The following is a 22,898-nucleotide window of genomic DNA, read 5'->3' as shown; positions in this document are numbered from 1 at the left end:
GATTAAGAAGTATGAAGCAGGACAAAGTTTGTCATCTATTGCAAGGGAATTAGGTCTCACTGCTTCAACAGTGAATACTATTTTAAAGGATGTGCGCATATAAAAGACCATTATTATTATTATCATTAGCCATATGGTGCAAGGAAGCCTGAGGCTTCTGCTGCACCAGCCAAAAAAAATAAATTTCTGAGTTACCCTGAGAGAGAGAGAGAGAGAGAGAGAGAAAGAGAGAGAACAAAAGTCAGAAGTAGAAGGGAATCACCAAGGAAGAATGATGATATCCAGCTCAGGGCCCTGGTGTGCCAAGGCCATACTCAATAGATGTGAGCCCCTGGGGTCAAAGGATCAATGCACTTAAGATCAACAGTGATCACAAAACAGCGTTCAGGTACTATATCAAAGATGGAAAAGCTATTGATAATGTAGATGGAAAATCATATTCAGAAGCAAGTGCTCCTGAGTCTAATGGCCATTCAAGCAAAAGTAACAAGAATTTATGAATATATTAAGGATAAGTATGGCAAACCCCAACCCAAGTTCCTGGCAAGCAGCGGGTGGTTTAATAGGTTCAAGCATCGTGCTGGTTTCCACGTTAAAGTATGCGGTGAAGTCACCAGTACCAATTCTGCAGCTGCAGAGGAATTTTGTGTTGGAAAAAATTATTGATGAAGGTGGCTATTCAATGCAGCAAATTTTTAACGTTGATGAGACTGCTCTGTATTGGAAAAGATAATGCTAGGTTTCAAGGCTTCAAAAGATAGGGCCATGCGTTTGCTTGGGGCTAATACAGCAGTAGATTACAGATTAAAACCACTGCTTGTGTACTATTCTGGGAATCCTTGTGCATTTCAGGGTATCAATAAAGCTGTCCTACCCGTTCATTTCCGATTGAACCAGAGAGCATGGGTAACAATATTTCTCTTTGAGGATTGGTTTAAATGCTGCTTCATTCCCGAGGTTTAAAAATATTGTAAAGACAACTACTTTCCTTTCAAGACTTTGCTTTTATTAGATTGATAATGCTCCTGAACATCCTACGCATCTAGATGACTTCAATTCGAATGTGAGAGTCATATTTCTCCCGCCAAACACAATTTCACTCATGCAACCTATGGATCAGGGTGTTATTTCAAATTTAAAAGCATACTGTTTACGCACAACATTTGCTCAGGCATTGTTTGCAGTAGACGGTGAGAAAAATTTTACTCTAAGAGACTTTTGAAACCTTACAATATTTATCACGCCATCTTAAATGCATGGAATAGAATATGCCCATGGCACATAAAAGGCTTCGAAGGATTTGAAAAAGACGAATCATACAAAGAGGTTACAGATAAGATTGCAAAGGTTGCAGAGCTACTTCAGTTGGCACCGACCGGGCTAGCCGGGTGGGTAAAGTGCCTGCCTGGCAACCCAAAGGTCGTGGGTTCGATTCCTGCCTCGAGCTTGGATCAAAGTACTGCAAAAACCTTGGGAGGTGCATTATGGCCACAGAAGCCTATGTGCCAACAACTACCAAAAAAAAAAAATCTTCAGTTGGCCGTTGATGCCAAAGACGTGGAGGAGTTAATAGAGGAAGAAGAGAAGGAATTATCTAACGAAGAACTTATTGGCTTGTGCAGGTAGCGATAGTGAAAGAAGAAAATGCTGATGAAGCTCAAGATGAACCAAATGAGGAGCCGAGACGCTTCATCACTAAAGAGAGAGAGAGATGGCAATGGCAAGGTTTGAGAAGATGGATCCTGACAGCGAACGATTCTTAAAAGTTAACAGAGGGGTAAATGATATGCTTGCTACAAAGAAATCTACGATGAAAAGAAAAAAGCCACCGTCTGGTCATCCATTAATGTTCTTTCGTAAGGTTGAGTGGCTGAACCCTTCTAAATCTCCACAGCCTTCAAAGCGGCATACTTATCAGCTGAAGACATCGATTCTGGCAATGATGCTCAAGAGATAAAACTTACTGACGTTATGCCTGTCTCCTCTCTTTTTTTGTAATTTTATAATTTTGAAATTTTTTTAAATTGCACGTTTTGTAATTTTTCCTGCTCATGAGATAAAAAATTGAATAAATGCAATAAATAATTCTATTCACATGTTCATTGAACATTTCTTTTTTGATTCAATCAATTCAGTGAGTGCTGCACAAGCATGGGAGAAACTCCAACTTATGTAGCGTTCCGCAGAATGCAATCCTTATGTAAGTTGGGGAGTTCCTGTATTATGATAACTGAAGCACTATATTACATTTGTTTCTGTACAGTAATTGGTGCCGACCGGGCTAGCTGGGTGGGTAAAGCGCCTGCCTGGCAACCCAAAGGTCGCGGGTTTGAATCCCGCCTCGGGCTTGGATCAAAGTACTGCAAAAAACCTTGGGAGGTGCACTATGGTCACAGAAGCTGATGCGCCAATAACTACCAAAAAAAAAAAAAAGTAATTGGTGGAATGAATATTCAGTATTGTAGATGCAGTAAAAGGGAAAGCTCTCAGTTTAAGTGCACACAAAAGTCATTGCTTTACAAAGATTTGTTTTTTGTTTTAAATTTAATAAATGTATAAATAATGAATTATACTACTTGCTTATTATATTAATCACATCAGAAATGTTTTTCTTTTTAATGTTTATTAAAATCTAGGTGAAAATAAATACATTACAAAAATATTTACTTCCCCAAGTTTCCTGCTAAGGTGTTTCCATTGTTTTTACTGCTACTTTGATTTGGGTTGATAGAGATGGGACAAAATATTTTCCAGATCAGCTTCATAACACACCAACAGTATTCTGGGAAAGTCTTGTACTGATCACATTTTTGATCAGGTCTCAGAATAGAAACCCATTTGGCAGAAATCTTTGACAAACCCAATTCCTTGTCAAGCCTACTTTATATTCATTCGTGTGGGGTGCCTATAGCCTGCACTATTTTGTGGATTGATAATCATCAGTCTGCCACCACATATTGTGTATTTCATTAACATTTTATTGGAAATTATACGTTGTTAGTCACCCACTGCAAGGGTCATCAGTCTATCTCTCCTCCAGTTGATGATTTCTCTTGTCCATTTTTCACCCTAGTATATGAAGGAACAGATGTCCCGTTAAGTATCATATCCATTATAGATTTCATGTTAAACCCTTCTGCCAGTATCTTATAGTGGCATAATATTCATATTTGTTCATTATATGGGAAAAAAATTTAAAAAAAAAAAAAACAGTTCAACAAGTTCTTAAGAAAATGTAATAAAGTTGGAAACCCATGTTTTTTTGCATTTTTGTTTATACAAAGTACAAAATAATCAAACAAAATTATATTCACAATTTTATTGTCATTATTTGTATATGAGGCTGCAAATTTTTCATTACCCATGTCAGAAAATACCATTGTATATGGTATTTTCTGATATGATAAAATAGAGGGCATGCATGGAGAAAAATAGCTTTGTGTGGAAAAATACACCCTTACAGCTTAGAAAACAATTGTGTGCATTGTACAAGGCATATGTGAGCACACAAATGGAAAGAGTAGTAAATTATGTTATATTTTTTTATTTGATTAATTGAGAAATAAAAATTTTAAGGCTGTACTGTTTTATTGAGGAAAGCTTCACTATTACATTTAAAAATAAAATTTAGTTATATAAGCACCCTATTTACATGGAATATGCAATTATTTTTTTAATATCTAAATTATTTGCTTTTTTCAGGAGCATTCAGGTCGAGTGTTTAGGCTTCAATTTGACGAATTCCAGATTGTGAGTAGTTCCCACGATGACACCATTTTGATATGGGATTTTCTGAACTGTACCCCTCCAGAAACTCCTGCTCTAAGATCTCCATCCCGAACATATACATATGTCTCAAAATGACAGTGTAATCTTAGTATTAGTTTTGGAAAGGTGTGGAATAGTCTTATACCACTGTTATTACTCTGTGCACTGTGCATTTTCTTCAGCTGCCTTGGTCACTAGTGATGGTATCTGCCAAATGGACCATGATTAACAACTTTGATATTGTGCCTGAGGCTTTGATAATCATCCTTCCTCACTGAAAGTTCATTATTTGTGAAAGTCCATTGGTCATGAAAGTTTTCTACTGATAACTCACTAGTGAGAATTATACACTGCCAATGTTCAAAGTTTGCTTTGTGTATAAAGCAAATGTTGAGGAAGTATTTCTTGGACTGAATTGTCGATCATATAGGAGAAACCAGTAACAAAAGTAATTCAATAGAGTGAGCATGTTTTTTTCATATTTTGTTTCTTGAATTCTGAAATATCTGAAGTTCACATAAAATAATGGAAGTCTGTAGTAAAAGCATCTAAAATCTTTTCTTCATTTTTTTTCTTCTGATTTTACCTATTTTACTCTAATCAAAATGAGAAGTGTTGTGGTTGTTTATTTTTAAATTGGGTATTGAATCACTGAAGTCAAATCTCAGGTATGTTTTTTCTCACATGGGAAAAAAATCTTGTAAGTGATCAAACCCAAGCAATAACCCATCTCTCCTCAAACAGGAAAAAAAAAAAAATATATATATATATACCTCAGATATTTCAGCATAAAAAAAGGCAGTCCATCTGCATTTATATGCCACAACTAATAAGCATAGTTATTACTTTGAAGTAAAATTTGGTGTACTAAAGACTGTTATAGAAATTGCAAGAGAGTGCATTCATATATATCTTTATTCCAACACAAAACCCAACTTAACAGATTTAGTGATATTTTCTAAGATCCTCTTTGGATTACTGCTAGATTTGATTTTCTCCTGACCAGAAAAAACTTTCAAGTTCTTCCTGTCCTGATTCATAGAGTAGTTGTTCTTCCTTCATTCAGATCTGATAGCAAGATTCCAAAGGGAATCTATAAATTTCAACAGATTAGTTAACTAGGTTTTTGTGTGTTGGAATAAGGACATGAATGTATTCTGTGGTTATATAACCAGATATTTATTACAATAAGTTTTACTTAAAATAATTAACATTGTTTATTAGTATTTCTTCCTTTTAACAGCATTTCTCTAAGAAATATATAATGCTCTTCTTGCAGTACATTGTGCATAAGCTGTTTTGCCCTTTTCTGAATTGTTCATATACTATATCTGGTAGGAAGAAATCATTTAATACTTGAAGCTTTAAGTTCTTATGACGTCTACCAAAGTTAATGATCTTGCAATAATTCAGAACCAGTACAACCATATGGAGTGATTTTCAGGAGGACATCAGAATCTTTATTGAGAAGATGGTGTAGAACTTGTCAAATTTCCACTTGTACAGAAGAATATGACTTTGTTTAGTATGCAGTTTATACTCTTTTGGTTGAAGGTAGAATCAGTGATAAAGATGGGGGTTACTGCACCTGATACCCCCCTGTATATTTTTATTTATATTTAGCTAACCATAGGAAAGATACATGTATAAATTCCTCATCAGAAATGAAAAGAAGAATCTATTTTGTCCATCCAGTATGTTACAGTTCATGTAATTAAACTTGTTTTAAAGTTCTTTATTTTCATAACTAATTTTAGTTTTGGTTTAAAAAAAAAAAAACTAAAATTTAGTTTTTAATGTTAAAATTATTGATTTATTTTTGAGTATTTGTATATGGGGTCAAATTACAAATAATATTTCAGATAGTTATTTTATACCAGTTTCTTCAGTTCTGAAGAAAGTTGTATTTATATACATTTCATCTGAATTATACTATTTTTTACAGTTTTTGCTTGGATTTAAGCATAGAGCGCATTTTTTAAAGAATTTTGAGCAGTTTTCACTAATTAATGTAGCACAGTTGTGTGTCTGCTTATGTTGCATGTCATTCTCTGTTATGTGCATGTGCACCTACATTAAAAATTTTTAGTTATTACAATTTTATGATTTTTTTTTTTTATGTAACAGTCAATATGTTAATGGATTTTGACATGGTTTAAAAAATATTCTTGTATACCTTTATGTAATAATCCAAAATTCAAGAGTTGATATATAGATGAACTATTGTGTATAAGTAAATTGCTCTCTATTTTCCACCTAGCTCTAACATTATTAATTGAAATGGTAAAATTGCTTTGATATAGTGAATTGCTCAAGCACATGGAGGTTTTGTTGCAAAGGACCTTTCATAAGTGAAATTTAATATCTTTTGGAAAAGAAAGTTTGCTTTCTACAGTTTTATGAATTAATATATTAAGATCTATTAAGCACACCCCATTTTTATGGGTAGGGTACAATTTTTTTGCATTCTAACTGAAATTAGATAGGGTACATAATCTTTATAATGTCTCTACCTGCTGATGGGATAACATGGAGTTTCCTGCTTAGTTGAGCTTCCTTAGCGACAACATCCATATCTTGCTATCTTGGTTAGTTTATGTATGACTCCAATTGCCATGCTTGCTGGTGGTTTATGTAGGACAAACCTCCTGCTCTGAAATCAGAAATAACATTCTTTTGCATTTCCATGGTTTGAAATTTCCATGGTTTAAAGTGAACAAGTATTACTTTAAAATAAAGCAGATATCTATTCTAGCCTGGATCAGTTATTCCAATCTCATAAACATATTATTGAATCTAAAATATTGTTATATTACCGTATAAAACTAGAATTTATACTACTCACAACTTGCCTGACTTTAAATTAAGTCAGTTAGTTAAGAAAAATTCCCATTAATATTTACACCAGTATTGCTTGAATACATTGTGTCTCTCCACTTTAAATTTAACATTCCCTGTATACAAGTAAATAGTGGTATCACCAATGCTGACATCTTTCAGTTTTAGGATAATTTACTGGCACATCAAAAGAACCTTTATATGAGACTCAGTGATGACTGTTTGAATCAATATAAAATAGAGAGTATGATGTACCTGAACTGCAAAACACATTATTTCAACTTTCATATTAAACTTGAAAGCACTTACACAGCTATACATCTGAACTTGGCAGTATTCCTTGATGTTTGCCCCAACTTCAAACAAGTTAAACTCATCTTACTGCTTATCCTAGATGGTCTAGATTCAAAAGCTGCCTCTGAATGAATTGCTGATCAGCAAAGATTAGGAACACTGGCCTTATTATTATTATTATCATCATCATCATCATCATCACCATCATATTCAATGGCTAGAGCACTGGAAAAGTGTTTTCCTCCTCTTCATTCTGACAATGTTCATTTCCTTTCAACAGATGTCACATTATTAATGGCTAGTTGACTTTCATTTGTTCATTTCTGTAGAAAAGTGGCCCCTACCATGGCACTGTCCTGACATTTTTTTCATTCCAGTAACGTTGGAATCTGTATTGTTGTCCTTTTTGAAATAATACAGGAATGTGTTTCGATATTTCTGTTAATCTTTGCCAAAATATCTCTCTCTCTCTCTCTCTCTCATGCACTTCCCTTAAATATTCTGTTTGAATAAAATTAATGTAATGTTATTAATTATGTGGGTTAGGGATATTTGATAGTTTAACTACACTTTAAAAGGTTTGACTCTTTAAAGCAGGGATTCGTAACTTTTTTGTGCAGCCACTTTATTGTAGTTTTAAAAATTGTAAATGAAATATGTGATCAGAAAATTCAATTTTTTAAAGACATTGTTTTTTAAAACCACATTTTGTACTTTATAATAACTTGAAAATGAATAGTTGATACAAAAAAAAAAGCTAGGCAGTCTTAATAATTGGTGTGTTTGTGCATAGTCATTAACATCCTGGGCCCTTGGCCAAATGTAAAATTAAGATTCTAAACTCAATCTCCATAACATAACTTTTGTCAGATACAGCCTAAAAATTCATTCACGTTATGTAATGTGTTTGTGTGGCATGCAAAGTAAAATATGACAAACCATTTAATTAATACTGGTGAATACAAAATGTTTATTAGAGTTTTTTAACAGTAAATACTGGGCTGTAACTGATGCTAGGGATTCCTCTTCAAAATAATTTTGCAGTAAACATACTATCTCAGAATTTGCTGAACAACACAAATTAACTAATTGGTGAATTTTATCCACTTAGAAAAATATTAACTGTTACTAAAAAATTATTATATTTCACTCTCGAAATAGACAAGAAGTAAAAATGAAAATTTCAAAATCTTCAAAAAAATATTATGAACTTTGGAAAAATATTTCCAAAGTTCATGTGTTTGCAAATTGAGTATAACAAATTAACAATAAACAATGTTTGTGCTTCAGCACAGAATAACATTAAAAAATAAAAAGGATAATTTTAAAATAATGAAGTAAATATGAAATAAAAACTACAGTATTTGTAGCTATTCATTTCCTCATTCTTTTTTCCAAGCTGTTTAAACAGAGACTACCAAATAAGTTTTATATATATATGTGTATTTATATTGCATATTTAATGTACTAGCATATTTTTAGAAACTGTTCTGATGGTTTTGTTTATTTTGGGTGTTTTTTTTTTTTCCCCCCCCCAATCTTTTAAAAATAACATCTTTTAATGGTTTTAGTGAATTTCAGCGGTCATCACACAATTGAAAAAACAATGTTGTGCATGCAGACTAGATGGGTTTACAAATATTGTGGGAACACTCATTGTGAGTTGGTTATGTGTGTATTCATACTCTACTTCAGTAAACATAAGTCAGAGATAAGTAGGGTCTTTAGTTTGTCATAATTAGGATACATTTTATGTGGTTTTTCTGGTAGTTTTTGCCAAAAGATAAAGGTCAGATCTCTGCCAGAGTAAATTTTAATTTTATCACAAGTTTAAGTAAGAAACAATCTAGTGATTAAATTCTTTTAATCACTAGATTGATAGGATGGATGTGGTAGGATGTGCAAAAGCATTTTATTCCATAAACATAGCTGCCAACTCTCTTCTGATTTGCAGTGAATTCATTTTGACATGATTTGACCCCTTCTACTACAGTTAATGCCATAGTTCTCTGTCTCTTTATTTTTACAAAAAAATATTAAAACTATGTTAAAATCAGAATTTTTAAAAAATTATAAATTTTTACTCAATTTCATTGTCAGTATCATTAAAGGTAGAGAAATGTTATTTTGCAGATCAGTTCTGTCAATTTCAGTGTGAGAACTTAACAAATACTATTATGACTTAAGAAAGAACTGATGTACAGTGGTTCTTAGTCAGAGAATTGACAAGTGCATAAGGAAGTATGAAATTTAATGAGTTATCCCAAAGTTGTCCTTGACATTTAATAATTTCTCATAGAAATGCTTGAGTGTCAGAATATTTAACCAAATTTCAACTAGATGGGGAGGGGGAAAACCTGAAATCTCATTCTGTTACAGTTTTGGAAATGCTATTAACACCAATCTGAACAGCAGTGTCTGCCATTATTATAAACAAAATTCTTGAAGCTGGCAAAATCAGTTGCTGCCTAACAGACAATCCAAACCAAAATCCACAGTCAGAAAAATGTTAGGTAAGCTAATGTTTACAATGACTTTAAAAAGAACCTCCTGCCTGCTTTTTACATGTTCTGTTTTCCTTCTATTTTTTGAAATCTGCTTTTATGCAAACCCAAAAAGCAGTGTAATGTCAGGGGAAGACCACTTACAGTAATCTACCAAATCTCATTTAAGGCACATTTTAAACAGGGTAAAGCATATGAAAGTGCAAGGAAATGGCATTACACGCCTTTCATTGCTCTTTCATTGGTTTGATAAAATTATGTTAGATATTTAGGAGGAGCACCCCAGTGCATTGCACTTGTTTTGCTACATGTACATTATGCCTCTGATGCTGACCACTTAGAGATTGCAGTCTTTTTTTTGACTTTTGCATAATGGGCAGTTGAAACAAGCCAGTATGTTATCAGAAGAGAGAGAGAGAGAGAGAGTTGGTGTTCACATTGTTCAAAATTCATCCAAGGGAAAGTAGTGGCTGCTTCTAGTCATTTTTCAATATCAATAAACTTGGGGCCCATGGTGACTTTTAGAAAAACTTACTAGGAAGTGTTTCAACCTGGCAGATTGAGGTTAATTGAGGAAATTGAGTTATTTCCTGTTGTCTAGTCATTAAAGATTAGTTGGATTGTGTGTTAGGAGGTTGTTATACAGTGAGAGTATGAGAAAACTGTGAAGGATAGGTTGAAATAACCACAGATTCAGTGAACAGCAGAAGGATGCAGCTCAAGAATGAGTTGGTTAGAGACTGACACAACTTCATCTGTTGTGTCAGGGTCTGTGCTTGGAAGCACCTGTACCGCTGTCAGTTATAATTTTTTTTTTAAAAAATAACTACTTCCTTTATGAATGCAATTTTTTCTTTTAATGTAATTTTAGTATTGTTTGTAAAAAAAAGTTTTAGAAATACTAATATGCATTGGTATTATAATTCAATGACAGATATCTTGTGCACAGTTGCACAGCTATTTAGGTTACAATATTAAATCTGTGTTATGAATATCTTATTTTACTTTTTATTACAGTATGCTGGTGGGGATGGCTAAAACTTTTGATAAATGGCTGTGCTGCTATAAGCCTTTGAAAATAGAGCAGTCCTTATTGTTACTTAAACTATTTAAGTAACAATAGGTATGTGCTAGGTAATTAGGTTGTTTTTTTTTTTTTTTGTTGTTGTTGTGTTTGTCTTATTGCTATATGATTTGATTTAATATGATTTAATCTAAAAAGGATGCATAAAACTGCTGGAGAAATATACTTTTTATTAAAAATTTAGAATCTCAGTTTTATATAAATATCTGTTCTTTTTTACAAGTATTTCATCACCCACCGTTGTGTTGCTTTTTCCATAATTTTTAAAATAATTTAGAATAGAATAGACTTATAATAATTTACAGTTAAGTTATAAATATATTCTAAAGTATTTTGAATATTTGTGATAATTGTTTTTTTTTTTTTTTTTTATATATGCCTGATTGTTTTCCATATTTTTCTTTAGTCTCTTTCACATCTTGGCCTGCTTGCACGTTTCTTTATAATCCAATAAGGAATTTATTTTTACATTTTCAAAAATGTTTTATATTTTTTCTTTTCTCCAAAAGTTTCTGGAACTGTGTCCACCACAGTGCTTTGGATTTATCATCTTACAGATTTCTTTCCTACATACTCTTCTGTGGTTTTTACTAAGGTTCTCTTTAAATTTTTGCCATTCAGGTGATGTTACAATTTAATAATGAAAAGAAAGTCAAATTTTTTACTGTTATAACACAACTTATCCCCACTTGATTGTGGATAACCATCATTAAATAGTCAAGTTTTTTAAAAAAAGTTTTTAATATTATCTTTCTGTCTACACTCTAGCACAGTAATAACAATACTGTAAGTAAACTTAAAATAATTCCAGAACTTTAATTCTTGGGAATCTCACTTTCTGTTAACTGCATAGAACACTTCATTGAGGATCCTTTAGCCCAGAATGGGGGGGTGTTTCCTCCCTCCCAAGTAGAGCCATATTATTCAATAAGCACTGAACCTACAGCCTAAAAAAACTAAAGAACCTATGAAAAAATATTTTAGCCATTTTTTTTTTTTCTTTTTGTAATAAAAGCTGTAACAAAGATCTCTTATTTAACAAATTTATGTATAGCAAGGATGTTGCACAGTGTATACACAAAGTGGAAGAAATTAACACAAGAGATGAGCTTTGAGATTTTTTTTTTCCATTGCAAAATCAGCAGCCAGTACCTTCAGATAATGTATTTCAGTCTGATTCTCACTAGAGTAGTGCAGAGAAGACAGGCATTGTTTTTCCCATTGTTGATCAGAGACACTTTTTTTTTATCAACTTTAGCTTTGAAAAAGAATGTTCCCCGTCACAGTTCATTCCCAAGGCAGATACATCCTTAGAGAAATGTAAAAATGCGGAAAGCTACTGATCAGCTTGTCCTTTCTTCTCTGCATATAAATGCAGGAACAGAAGTTCACCAGTAAACGCTTTTTCAAGTTCTATGGTATGCAGCAACCAGTGCATGAAATTAATCCATAAAAATTATTTCTGAAGATTTTTGAAATATTAAAGAAGTTTGCAGGCAGCACTATAGAAGTGATACAGTGTGATTCTTCAAACTGAAGCCACTTGGCAGTCAGCTGGCCTGACAAGTGCTGATTGGTCTTTGTCTAAGCATACTGTTTCTATAGAATATGAGCAAAATGCCCTAAACAAATAAAAAAAGATTACAAACTAATGAGGTACTCCACATTAAGCTACATTTGAATTTGTCAGAACACAATGTTTGTGCAGTATATCGAGCTTTACAATAAAATGAGGTTCAGTAGGTCAAGGTTTTACTGTAGTTATACTTGTCATTGCTTCAGCAATACAATTATGATTAGCATAAAAACATGTATAATGGTATTAAATTCTCACCCACCACCACTTTACATTTTCTATTTGTAAGAACAAAAGATAAGAACATACAGTCAGCACAGTAATCAAATTAGCTGATACATACTGTTTTGCTATCTGAAAAAATTATCACCCATATAATTTGTTCACTTATATAATCATAGAAATCCGTATACCCATAGAAATGCATCCCCCAAAGGGCCTATGAAACAAAAGTGCCTAGGGCTTATAAGAGCCTTAATCTAGTCCTGCTTCCAAACTACCAACCATCCACAGGGAGACAGCATAATAGTTTGTTTGTTTGGGGGAATTATTAGATGCATTGGCAACTATGGCCATAGTGCACTAGCATAATAGCAAGAAAACCACTTGACTGATAAGAACCATATATCTTGGACATTAAATATAACTGCATGTGAGGCAGTTGCATTCAGTGTTTTGAAGTTGAACTTGATAAGAATCACAAAATGGGTTAAGAAATGCAAGTTGAGATCCATATTTAATTAACATTTAAAATTATTAAACTTTAGAGTAGTTCTGCCAGGATTGATATGCTAATCCTCATCCACCCACCTTTAGACAGAAAACATGCAAGTATATGGAATGTGAAACATATTCATTAGCCTTTCATCACTTGCTCATCTAAATGGAACACAAGCTATTTGAAGTGTCTAATTGGACAATTTTTTTTTATAAAATTTAACTTTTACTTTTTTTTGTTGAATTGGAAACCATCTTTTATTCATTAGGACTTCCATAATTTACCCCATTCTTCTCACTTGACACATTTTAATTAAATGTGTTTTTTTTTTATTACTACTACTTTTATTTGTGTTGGTTCTCCAGCATTTCATCCCATAAACTGGAACTCCCTGAATGTGGGATTAAAAATTCCAGAAAAAAATATATTCAGTATATCTAACCCAAATTGAGAGGGCCCACTGTACAGAGGTCCTCCTCTTATTCTCCACCCATCTACACACACATCAGGGAACATTTGACACATGTGGTCTAATTATGGGGATGCCAACTAAACATTTAACCTTTCATAATATGTAATAAACTAAAACAAAAAGTACCAATCATTAAGAGAGATTTTTTGGGAAAAGGGTAAATTTAAAGGTATGATCTCACTCCCAAATTCATGAAAATGATAAAATTAAAACCAGTGCATCTGTCAGATGCTGCAGAAGGTTAAAAGTATTCCAAGTTATTCCAAGACTTTTAAACATAACTAATATGAGACTTAGGAGAGAACCACTGCTGACAGTTAATAAGTAAATTTCAGAACTTGCTACTACCATTGTAGACTTTACTGCACCAACAGTTTTCCCTGTTTAAGTCGATGAGTCCCAGTTTTGGATCTTTCTCAAAGGAAATTCACACCTTTGCATTTTAGTAATTCTTTGGATTACTGAAGTGCAAAGATGGATTTTATTGTTTATTAAACATAAAACTTTAGTATACTATAAAATTACATTTAAAATAAGATTCACTCTGTACAGTTAAATTACTAGAAAAACCACAATATACATTTAAAATCTCTGGGGTGCTTTTGATAACATGTTACCTTCTTCAGTCCAAACTTCTCTGAGCCACAAGGCATAGCCATCTTTAGAACCTCTCTAAACAGGATGATGAGATACACAATCTCAGTACATTAGAAAATCAAAGCCTATCCGCAGCTTTAGTCCTTTAAAATAATACACCCTAGAATGTGAGTGTCCTTACTGGCCAATTCCTATCAATATGTGGCATTTTCAAATGTATATGACATGTCTTCAGCCACTTATGTATTAAAAACTGTCAGTGATTTGACATGGTTTATTGCATTTCATAATGACACATGATTTTCGCGTTGTGCCATATGATGTGTATTATTATTATTATTACCATTAATATGGAAGACTGATATCGAAATTTTCCAAAAGTCTCATTTCTAAAAGTGATAGGTATGTAATTTGTTGACAGTGAATATGGGCTTAAATAATAAAATATATTTTATTAATAATTTTTATAGTAGAAAATAAACTACAATTTTAAGAAAGCAAAGCAAAATGAGAGAAATACATAACGTACTGCTGTACATTTCCATGGGTCTAATACAATTGCAGTTTCAATTTGCAATTAAAAAAAAGAGTGACAGCTGCAAACCAAGAACCTTGACATGTCAATATTTGATGATGTAATGTATGCCAATTTTTTTTATTTGTAAGAATTAAAAATTTGATGTGTAACTTCACATAAAAATGAAATATAGGAATGTGTGATAAAAATATCACTTTTTTTTTTTTTTTTTTTTTTACACAAAGTCATGTTTGATTCTGTTCATTGCTAGATTTCCTATCCAAAATAGTTATTTTGGTTATAATAGTTATATATGTCTTATTGTATATGCATTTTAATGCTAAATCTATACACTAGTCTTTTTTTTTTTTTTTTTTTTTTTGTTCTTTAATTTTGAAATGTGAAGATATTTATACTCAAATTTATGTTTAAAAGAAATTCATTGCTAGTTTTGAAGATAGTTTTTAGTCATAATTTTCATTATAAAACTGATACAGTGACTTTATTTGATTAATATTATTTAAATATAGATTCCTATTTTTATATAGAATTAATGTGCCATACTTTGTGTGTATGCCACATTAATTCTACCTCCCTCTACATTGAGTAGCATCTTTCTGTCGTAAGGTTTACTTTGAGAAAAATTACAAAAAGGAGGTTTGGGTTCAAAATTTTGTTATGATTGGGATCTTTTATTGTTATTTTTCATCTGTATTTCTGAATAATAAATAACCACTGGTGAATGGGATTTAAACTGTGAATTTTTAATCTTTTATGTTTGTTATCAACACTTTATCCAAGAGAATTTGTAGGAAAATTGTTTAAGTTATAGCTCAGTGCATTTTATTAATAATTCTGTTCTCTAAATAATGAAGTCAAACTCACCCATGTTCTTGAGCAAAACACTGAAAGGCCATCTTTGCTATTTGTATAATTGGTGTGACCCATATTAATACATTCCAGTCATCAATGATAAGAGTGCATTATAAAAAAGTGATAATAAATACTGATGTGTAAAAAAATTGTGAAAAATGGGTAAATGAAGTAATAATAATCACCTTTGATTTGCATTTGCCAACATGTAGATGCAAAAACTCATTGTTTTCTCTACTGGAACTAGAGAAAATGATATAAGCATATGATGAGAAGTGAGTATTAGTAATGAGGAAAACAGATTTACTAGCATGCTCTTTTTTACAGCTTCTGTATACTTCCTTTTCCTGATGTTAACATATATTATAGCAGCCTTGCTTGGCTAGCATTCCAAGGAAGAATTTTTTAAGCAGTAATCACATTATTTTACTAGGTTTATTTAATTAGAATGTACAAATTTATCACTGCTTCACTGTGTAAACAAAGGTTTTTACTTGAATTCACGTATTCTTTTTAGTTCATCATTCATTTGTATCATTTATAATTCATTATTTAAAAAAAAATAAAAACTTATCCTTGTATATTGTTAAAAAAGTTATTAAATTGTCATCATCATCACTATGATTCAGTTTTGTTTAATAATATATATACAACCATCATATAATATACATGGCATTTCTGTGCACAGTTATCCCATCTTTATGTGCTTCCACACCTGTGGAAAGGCCCAGTTTCAAATCTTGTCCAGACAGGAGGAATTTTTATGGGCATATTTCACTGTGGCTTTTTTAGATCTCAGGTAAGTGCTCCCACCAGAAATTCAAGTGTTCACACACACACACACAAAAAAAAAAAAAAAAACAAGCAGACTGGTTACAGAACGTGCATAATTTACCAACACGGTGCTGTCATCTCAGCCTTGGGTGCAAAAATGAAATTCACCCCCGCCCCACAATGGTTTTGTAAACTGAAATATTTCTTGAAGAGGTGCAATAACCTCGGTCTCGACAACAACAATGGCATTTCTTGAAGTTTCTGAACAGTTTGTAACCATAGAGAGTGTATCAAAAATCATGATGTCAGGCATTTTTCCAAGGGATCTTATTTTAGATTTGCTTCTCAAGCACTCATTGCACATTAATAGCCGTAGTTGAATGTTATACATTTTGGGTAGACCATGAATTTCCATCTAACTGAAGATGGCATCAGTTACTGTACCCATATGATACTGTAAGACGTGTAACTGTTTGTGTGCATATTATGTGACAGTTAAACCTTGAGTAGTCACTTTGGGTGTTTGGAATATCCCAATAATATTTGATATTTTCCCAACAAAAATGCAAAATTCAGTGATGTGATTTTTTTCAGAATCACCATGAAAAGCATTTAGGTAGGAGTAAAATAATATAAGAGTAGCATCATTCAAATGTTTCTTATTCAAAATGAGGAAAAGGTTATTAAATTCTCATCATTGCTGTTAATTCAGTTCTGTTTTTTAATATATATATATATATATATATTCCTTTATTGCCATTTCAAAAAACATGAATACATACATAGATAGCATACCCTGGAATGCCAAGCAGAGGAGTTTACAAAATATACAAATGGTACTCTCTTATACACATTGAATAAAAGTACATAATATGTTGATTACATTTAAAAGTCAACTGTAGAATGCATCTGTTTCTACAAAATGTAAAGTCATAGTCTTTGCAACATTAGAGAAATTAATGATACCGAAATCATTGTTTACTGTAAAAACTTTTCGTCTAAAGGCAAGTAAGGCTTCTGGAGTTCGTAGGAATTTTGAGGGAGGGATTGAGAAAGAGTGCATTGACCATTAAAATTAATTATGAGGGCATAATTGGATTATGACGTAACTGCTTTCATTTGGAGAATTGCCAATACATAAAGGTGAATCTAAGGGTGAAGTGGTTTACTACAGACTGGTCAGTCTAACTTTAGTAGCAGAGGGAAAGTCATGGAGGCAATGGCTAAGAATACAATATGGGGAGGGGCATATAGGCAGAAATAGTATTCAGTTGTACCAAAGCAGTGCACCTTCAAGTCAACTTGGATAGGCTTCAGGAATTGTCAGAAAAGTGGGAGTGATTTTGGTGTGCCAAAATACAAGGCCTTACACTTGGAGAATAGTAATCCAAAATCACTTGATCACCTTACAGGGTTGAATTAAAAAGAATAGAGGAAGAAAGAGATTTGGAGATTATAATATAGGCAGACAAAGTTCTCCAAGTTGTGTAGATAGGTAGTTAGGGGAGGGCCTGTGGTGTGCTGTCAATAATTTATTGAACATTTGCTTGTAAAAAACACCACCAAATACGGAGGATGCGGAAAGGTCAGGGAATGACCACCGCATATCCCGGAGCAATATGGCCTTAGTTGCTAATGCTCCTAAAAACCAAATAAACAAAAAAACAACAAGCTTGTAAAAATAGGAAGGCTAATCTGGGTCATAATCCCACTCTATTTAGCAACTGTAAAACAAATTTGGAATATTGGGTCCAGGTATGGAGGCCATACCTAAAATAAAGACATCAGATTTTAATAGGGCCAAAGAAGGAAAATGTACCTAGCAAGATAAACCATATGAGAATAGGCTGAATATATCAGCTACAGCGGTGTTTCCTAACCTGTAAGACGTGTAACTGTTTGTGTTTATATTATTATGTGACAGTTAAACCTTGAGTAGTCACTTTGGGTGTTTGGAATACCCCAGTAATATTTGAAATTTTCCCAACAAAAATGCAACATCCAGTGATGTGGTTTTTTTCAGAATCACCATGAAAAGTATGTGGTCTGCATACCTCTATCTCTAAAAAGCTGTGTGTTTTACTGTCAAGTCACATTTTCATGGGTTATGGGTTATACAGGATGTCTCAAAAATATTGGTACAAACGTTTAGGGGAGGTGGGTAACATCTAAAGGAATATGAATCGCATAGGAACCCATAACCAGAAACGTCACGGAAAAGTAGTAGCAGAGGTATGAGAAGCAGAAATGACACAAGACAGTAATTAGTGGCAAACATTTATTTGACATAATATTAACAATGGAGTACGAGATGGATGCATTTCATGATGTTACAACAGATGCTCGAAGGTTCCACCATGAGACACGATGCATGCATGACACCGATGCAGCATGGATTGGCGGACACAGCCGAACACACCTGGAGTTTCTTTGACAGTAGCAGCAGCGCAGAAGAGTCTTGCCACGAGATCCATTTCCATCTCCACAGGCGATTCATACATGATAGATCTGAGGGCCCCCACAGAAAGAAATCAAGGCTCAATAAATCAGGTGGGAGCCAGGCAACGGGTCCACCACGGCCAATCCCCAACCCCCAAAATGCCTGTTAAAATGGTCATGAACACACCTTCCATAATGGGCAGGTGCCCCATCATGTTAAAACCAAATGTTGCATCTCACATTTGCTGGAACATCGTCAAGTAACCTGGTAGAACTTGTTCAAGAAAGATCCGATATTTAGCGGAGTTCATGCGGGATGGTAACAGGTATGGGCCGACTAAGCAGTCACCAACCATACCTGCCCACACGTTTATTGCAAAGCGATGTTGTGCCGCATGTGGGCGCACACCGTGTGGGTTGTGAGCCCAGACATGAGCATGGTGCTGATTGAATAAGCCTCATCCGTGAACAAAACATAGGCTGGAAAATTCAAGTCTTGTTGAACACTTTCTTGGAGAAACCACTGCACAAAATTCACACGTGCAGGATCTTGGGGGAGCAGTAACTGAACCCTTTGGAGATGAAAGGGATGTAAGGAATCGTCATGCAAGACACGCTGTACACTGCAATGAGACACTCCTAAGGCAGAGGCAACGGCACGTGTGCTGTAGTAGGATTATTCTGGGCGGCATTCAACACACTTTCTTCCATGGCGGGAGGTCGCGTCGAACGTGGTCTGCCCGCATTACTCCTGTTACCTCTAAATGACCCATAATCGCACAAATTTTGATGCACACGCACAAACAAATGGTGGTCTGGTACATGTCTTTCTGGGAAGCATTCTCCATAAATTCATTGAGTGGCTTGTCCATTGCCCTCTGCTAATCCATACACTAGGTGCATGTCTGCCAGCTCACAGTTCCTTTATCGATGCATGCTCTTCGTGCGGCGACTACTGCTTGAATGAGTAAACCAGAAATTTTCCCTCTCGCAAACTGATGAACAGCGCCGTCTACCAACTTATGGTGACGTTTCCGGTTATGGGTTCCTATGTGATTCACATTCCTTTAGATGTTACCTACTTCCCCTAAACATTTGTACCAATATTTTTGAGACACCCTGTATACTTACACGTATAGTTAATATTTTACACATGTAGTACGTTAGGTTGTTACAAGCATATTAGTAACAGTTACTATTATACTTGCACATATAGTTTAATATATTTTGTGGTCCATATTTGAAATAAGGCCAGGAAACACTGGGCTATAGAACTTAATAACCAGAGCAGATCTGATTTGGGTCTGTAAAGCTCTGAGAAAAAAAAAAACTTTTTGATGAGGTATAAAATGAATGAAAACGAAATGTTTACAGTTATAAATGATACTAGAACTAGGTGCCATAAATTCAGATTATGTGGAAAGAGGTTTTATTGTATTGTAGGATTTTTTTTTCTTTTGGCCAGCAAGTTTTTAATTATTGGAGTAAGTTGCCTCTGTGGATAGTTGAGGTTGACTGGTTGGAGAAATTCATAGGTCAGCGTAATGTTTTTAAACTGACCTATGAATTTCTGCTGCATTAGTCCTGTGTGTGAAATGAGAAGGGTTTTTCCCTCCTTGCTGATGCATCAAAAGGCAAAAGCTTTGTCTCCATTGCTGGCATCACAATACAAATACTACAAGCTCTTAAGGAGATGTGATAATTCATTATTCCACACATCACTCATTGTGAAGCATTAATAGCGCGCGCGTGTGTTTTGCTAATGCAGCAAAAGCCTAGTCTTTCTTGCACCATATGGATAATGCATTCTACTTCCTTGTGTGTCTCCATTACTAGAATCATGGTTTAAATACTGTTTCATTGTGATATAAATACTGCCTTTAGGAATGAAATTTGAATCAATGAGATGATTATTATTTATCTATTGATTTTGAAGCATTAATAATAGGGGATGTGAATTCTGCTCTATTATGGATATTGAACATTTCACTCTTGTTAACAAGACTTCATCTTTGGCAACAGCTGTCCATTGAAGAGTGGAGGATTCATTGCATGTTACTAAAGAACCCACTAGCAAAATTATAGTTATTGCCAAAGTTATCTTGTAAAGCCTGAACCATGTCACATATTGTAGAGATTGATAATATTTATGGAGTGTGCTTCACACAGATGTAGATGATGTGAGCCATAGTGGATATCTCAATGTTAGTTTCAGAATTTGCTTCATCTAAATTCTAGATTTCTTTTCATTGCTGTAATTTTGAATAGAGCTGAGGATCTCCCTTGGCAAGGATTCAAATACACTTAAAACATGCCAGGATGATGGGACAATCCCACTTATCACTTTTGAACCAGTGCATATGATCAATTGTATTTGTGATTTGAAATGCAGCATGCTGTTTATTGTTTATCATGTTTTTTATAATGGCAGCATCCAACTGCTCAGCAGTCAATGTCCTACACAATCAGTGATTTGCCATACTGACCATTCAACTTAAGAAAATCCAGTGATCTCACTCTACCCCCTCCTCTCAAAGTTTGTTAGCTATACTTGTACATAAGATTTCCTTACATATGTTAAAGGCATTGCACACTCTTAAATGGTTATTTGCTGAGCTCAGTGTTTTGTTTGCCTGCTAAAATTTACATACATTTTGATAGCACTTTCAGATTCCTATATCAATCACATCCATATATAAATAAATTTTTCTGCTTATGTTCCAGGATGGACATATATGGTGAGAGGAGTTACAAGATAGAGATTACAATAATATTCTATTTAGCAGTCGTGTGGAGTCAAACCACAGTCAACTTACATGTGTATTTCTGTACTCCACTTACTTCCCATGTCAAACTTCTGCATACAAACTATCAGGTAAATTTGTCCATTCTTATTGGCATTTCAGTGACAAGTAGTGTATACACAAACACATACTAAAATGAGTTTGGTAATACCCTAAAAGCAATTGGTCTAAAATAGCTTCCCAACACCCAAAGGAATAGAGCTTAGGCATGTTATAACAGGCAAATTGATAGATAATTATTTTAGATTTGCCTCTGATCACATCCCACTGTACAAACCAGTTCTAAGTGAATGCCACACTAAGTGACAAAGGATGAAGAACAGAACAACAAGATTTTTTCAGTAAATTAAACATAAAATAATTAAAACATTTCACAGAATACAGCTGGGAGAAGAGCTATAAACAAAAATCAATAAAAGCCACTATAACTTCAATGACAAGTTCAAGTGGCCTTAGAGGGAGCAACAAATGAATTCATATTTCCAAAGAGAGAAAACAATTGATTCAGTCCACACTTGAAAGTTTCTTCAAAAACAAAAAAATGACAGATTTTAGGACTTGTCTTCCAACACATCTCTTATAGGAGAGAATGTACTTTTTTTTTTTTAAGTAAAACTTCTTTAGGCATGCCCTAGGCAGTTTTCACATGGGAGTAACTTGCATTCATGGATTGACAAAAATCTCCATAAAAATGCGACAAAAAATGATTCATAGCCCCCACCACCACCATTTTACCACTCCATACTAGGCATGAGCAACAGGGCACCATATGTAGCAGAAATGCATGATACAATTGGTACCCCTACAATGCAGCCACAGTATAACTCACATATGTGTCACATTTACATTTTAAATTGCCATATCTCAGCTTCTTGCAGTCCGATTTTAAAACTTTAAAAATCGGAATATTTCTTTCATCATTCTCTGCCACAACATTTCCCAAACTGGGGTCTGTGGACCCCTGGGGGTCCATATACCAGTTCCAGAGGGTCCGCAGGAGTAATACATGTTTATTTTCCGAAAAATATACTGACAGAATCATGTGTTTATAGAACATTACTTATTTTCGATGCAATTAGTATGTATACAAGTCGCTTCCGTAACAGAGCACGTTCAGTCCCACCACTAGTGCACATTTACACTTATACGCATATGAATCGTTGATGTGGTCAGCTAATAGAAAACAGCTTGCAGACTGAAGCGAACCTTTGGTATATATTTTTTATATATGTAATTTATTTTATTTTAACCCGGGAGCGTAACTGCCCGTGACGGACAGTTACACTCCCGGTAAATCCGGAGTATCTATATAATATGCTTTTTCTTTGCTTTTGCTTTCTGCCTCTAAAATTTTTATACCGAAAAATCTATTAGAGCAATTTGAGGGAAATTGAGGTCTACTGCTATCCTTATTCTTCCTCCTGTTCACCTTAATTTGGCAAAAGCCATTTCTTTTCACTACATAAATAGTTTTCACTAATAAAAATTATTAGTTGGCACTCACTTTCATTATTTTTGATTCACTGCTATCTATAATATTAGAGTATTGGAATTTATAATTTTAGGATATTTGAACCTAGACAAACTTACAAGTGGCAAACAGAAATAGATAGCCTTAGCCTATTACTGATAGGATGTAT

The 22,898-nt window shown here is 33.8% G+C and overlaps 1 protein-coding gene across 1 annotated transcript in view; it reads left to right on the top strand.

The window, feature by feature from the left end:
- The window catches only part of LOC150089636 (beta-TrCP-like), a gene marked incomplete at its 5' end in the record, with an annotated part of 177,020 nt that extends 173,156 nt beyond the window's left edge, over positions 1 to 3,864 (top strand). The window contains one exon of the mRNA XM_090368702.1: positions 3,703 to 3,864. Coding sequence (XP_090224828.1) covers positions 3,703 to 3,864 — 162 coding nt within the window. The remainder of the gene's footprint in view (positions 1 to 3,702) is intronic.
- Between the last annotated feature and the right edge of the window lie 19,034 nt (positions 3,865 to 22,898).

Source organism: Mastigoproctus giganteus, chromosome 2 (genome assembly GCF_048544385.1).
Source record: "Mastigoproctus giganteus isolate SK-2022 chromosome 2, ASM4854438v1, whole genome shotgun sequence".
Lineage (NCBI taxonomy): Eukaryota > Metazoa > Arthropoda > Arachnida > Uropygi > Thelyphonidae > Mastigoproctus > Mastigoproctus giganteus.
The sequence above is the reverse complement of the archived record's forward strand: the minus strand, read 5'-3'. Positions and strand labels throughout refer to the sequence as shown.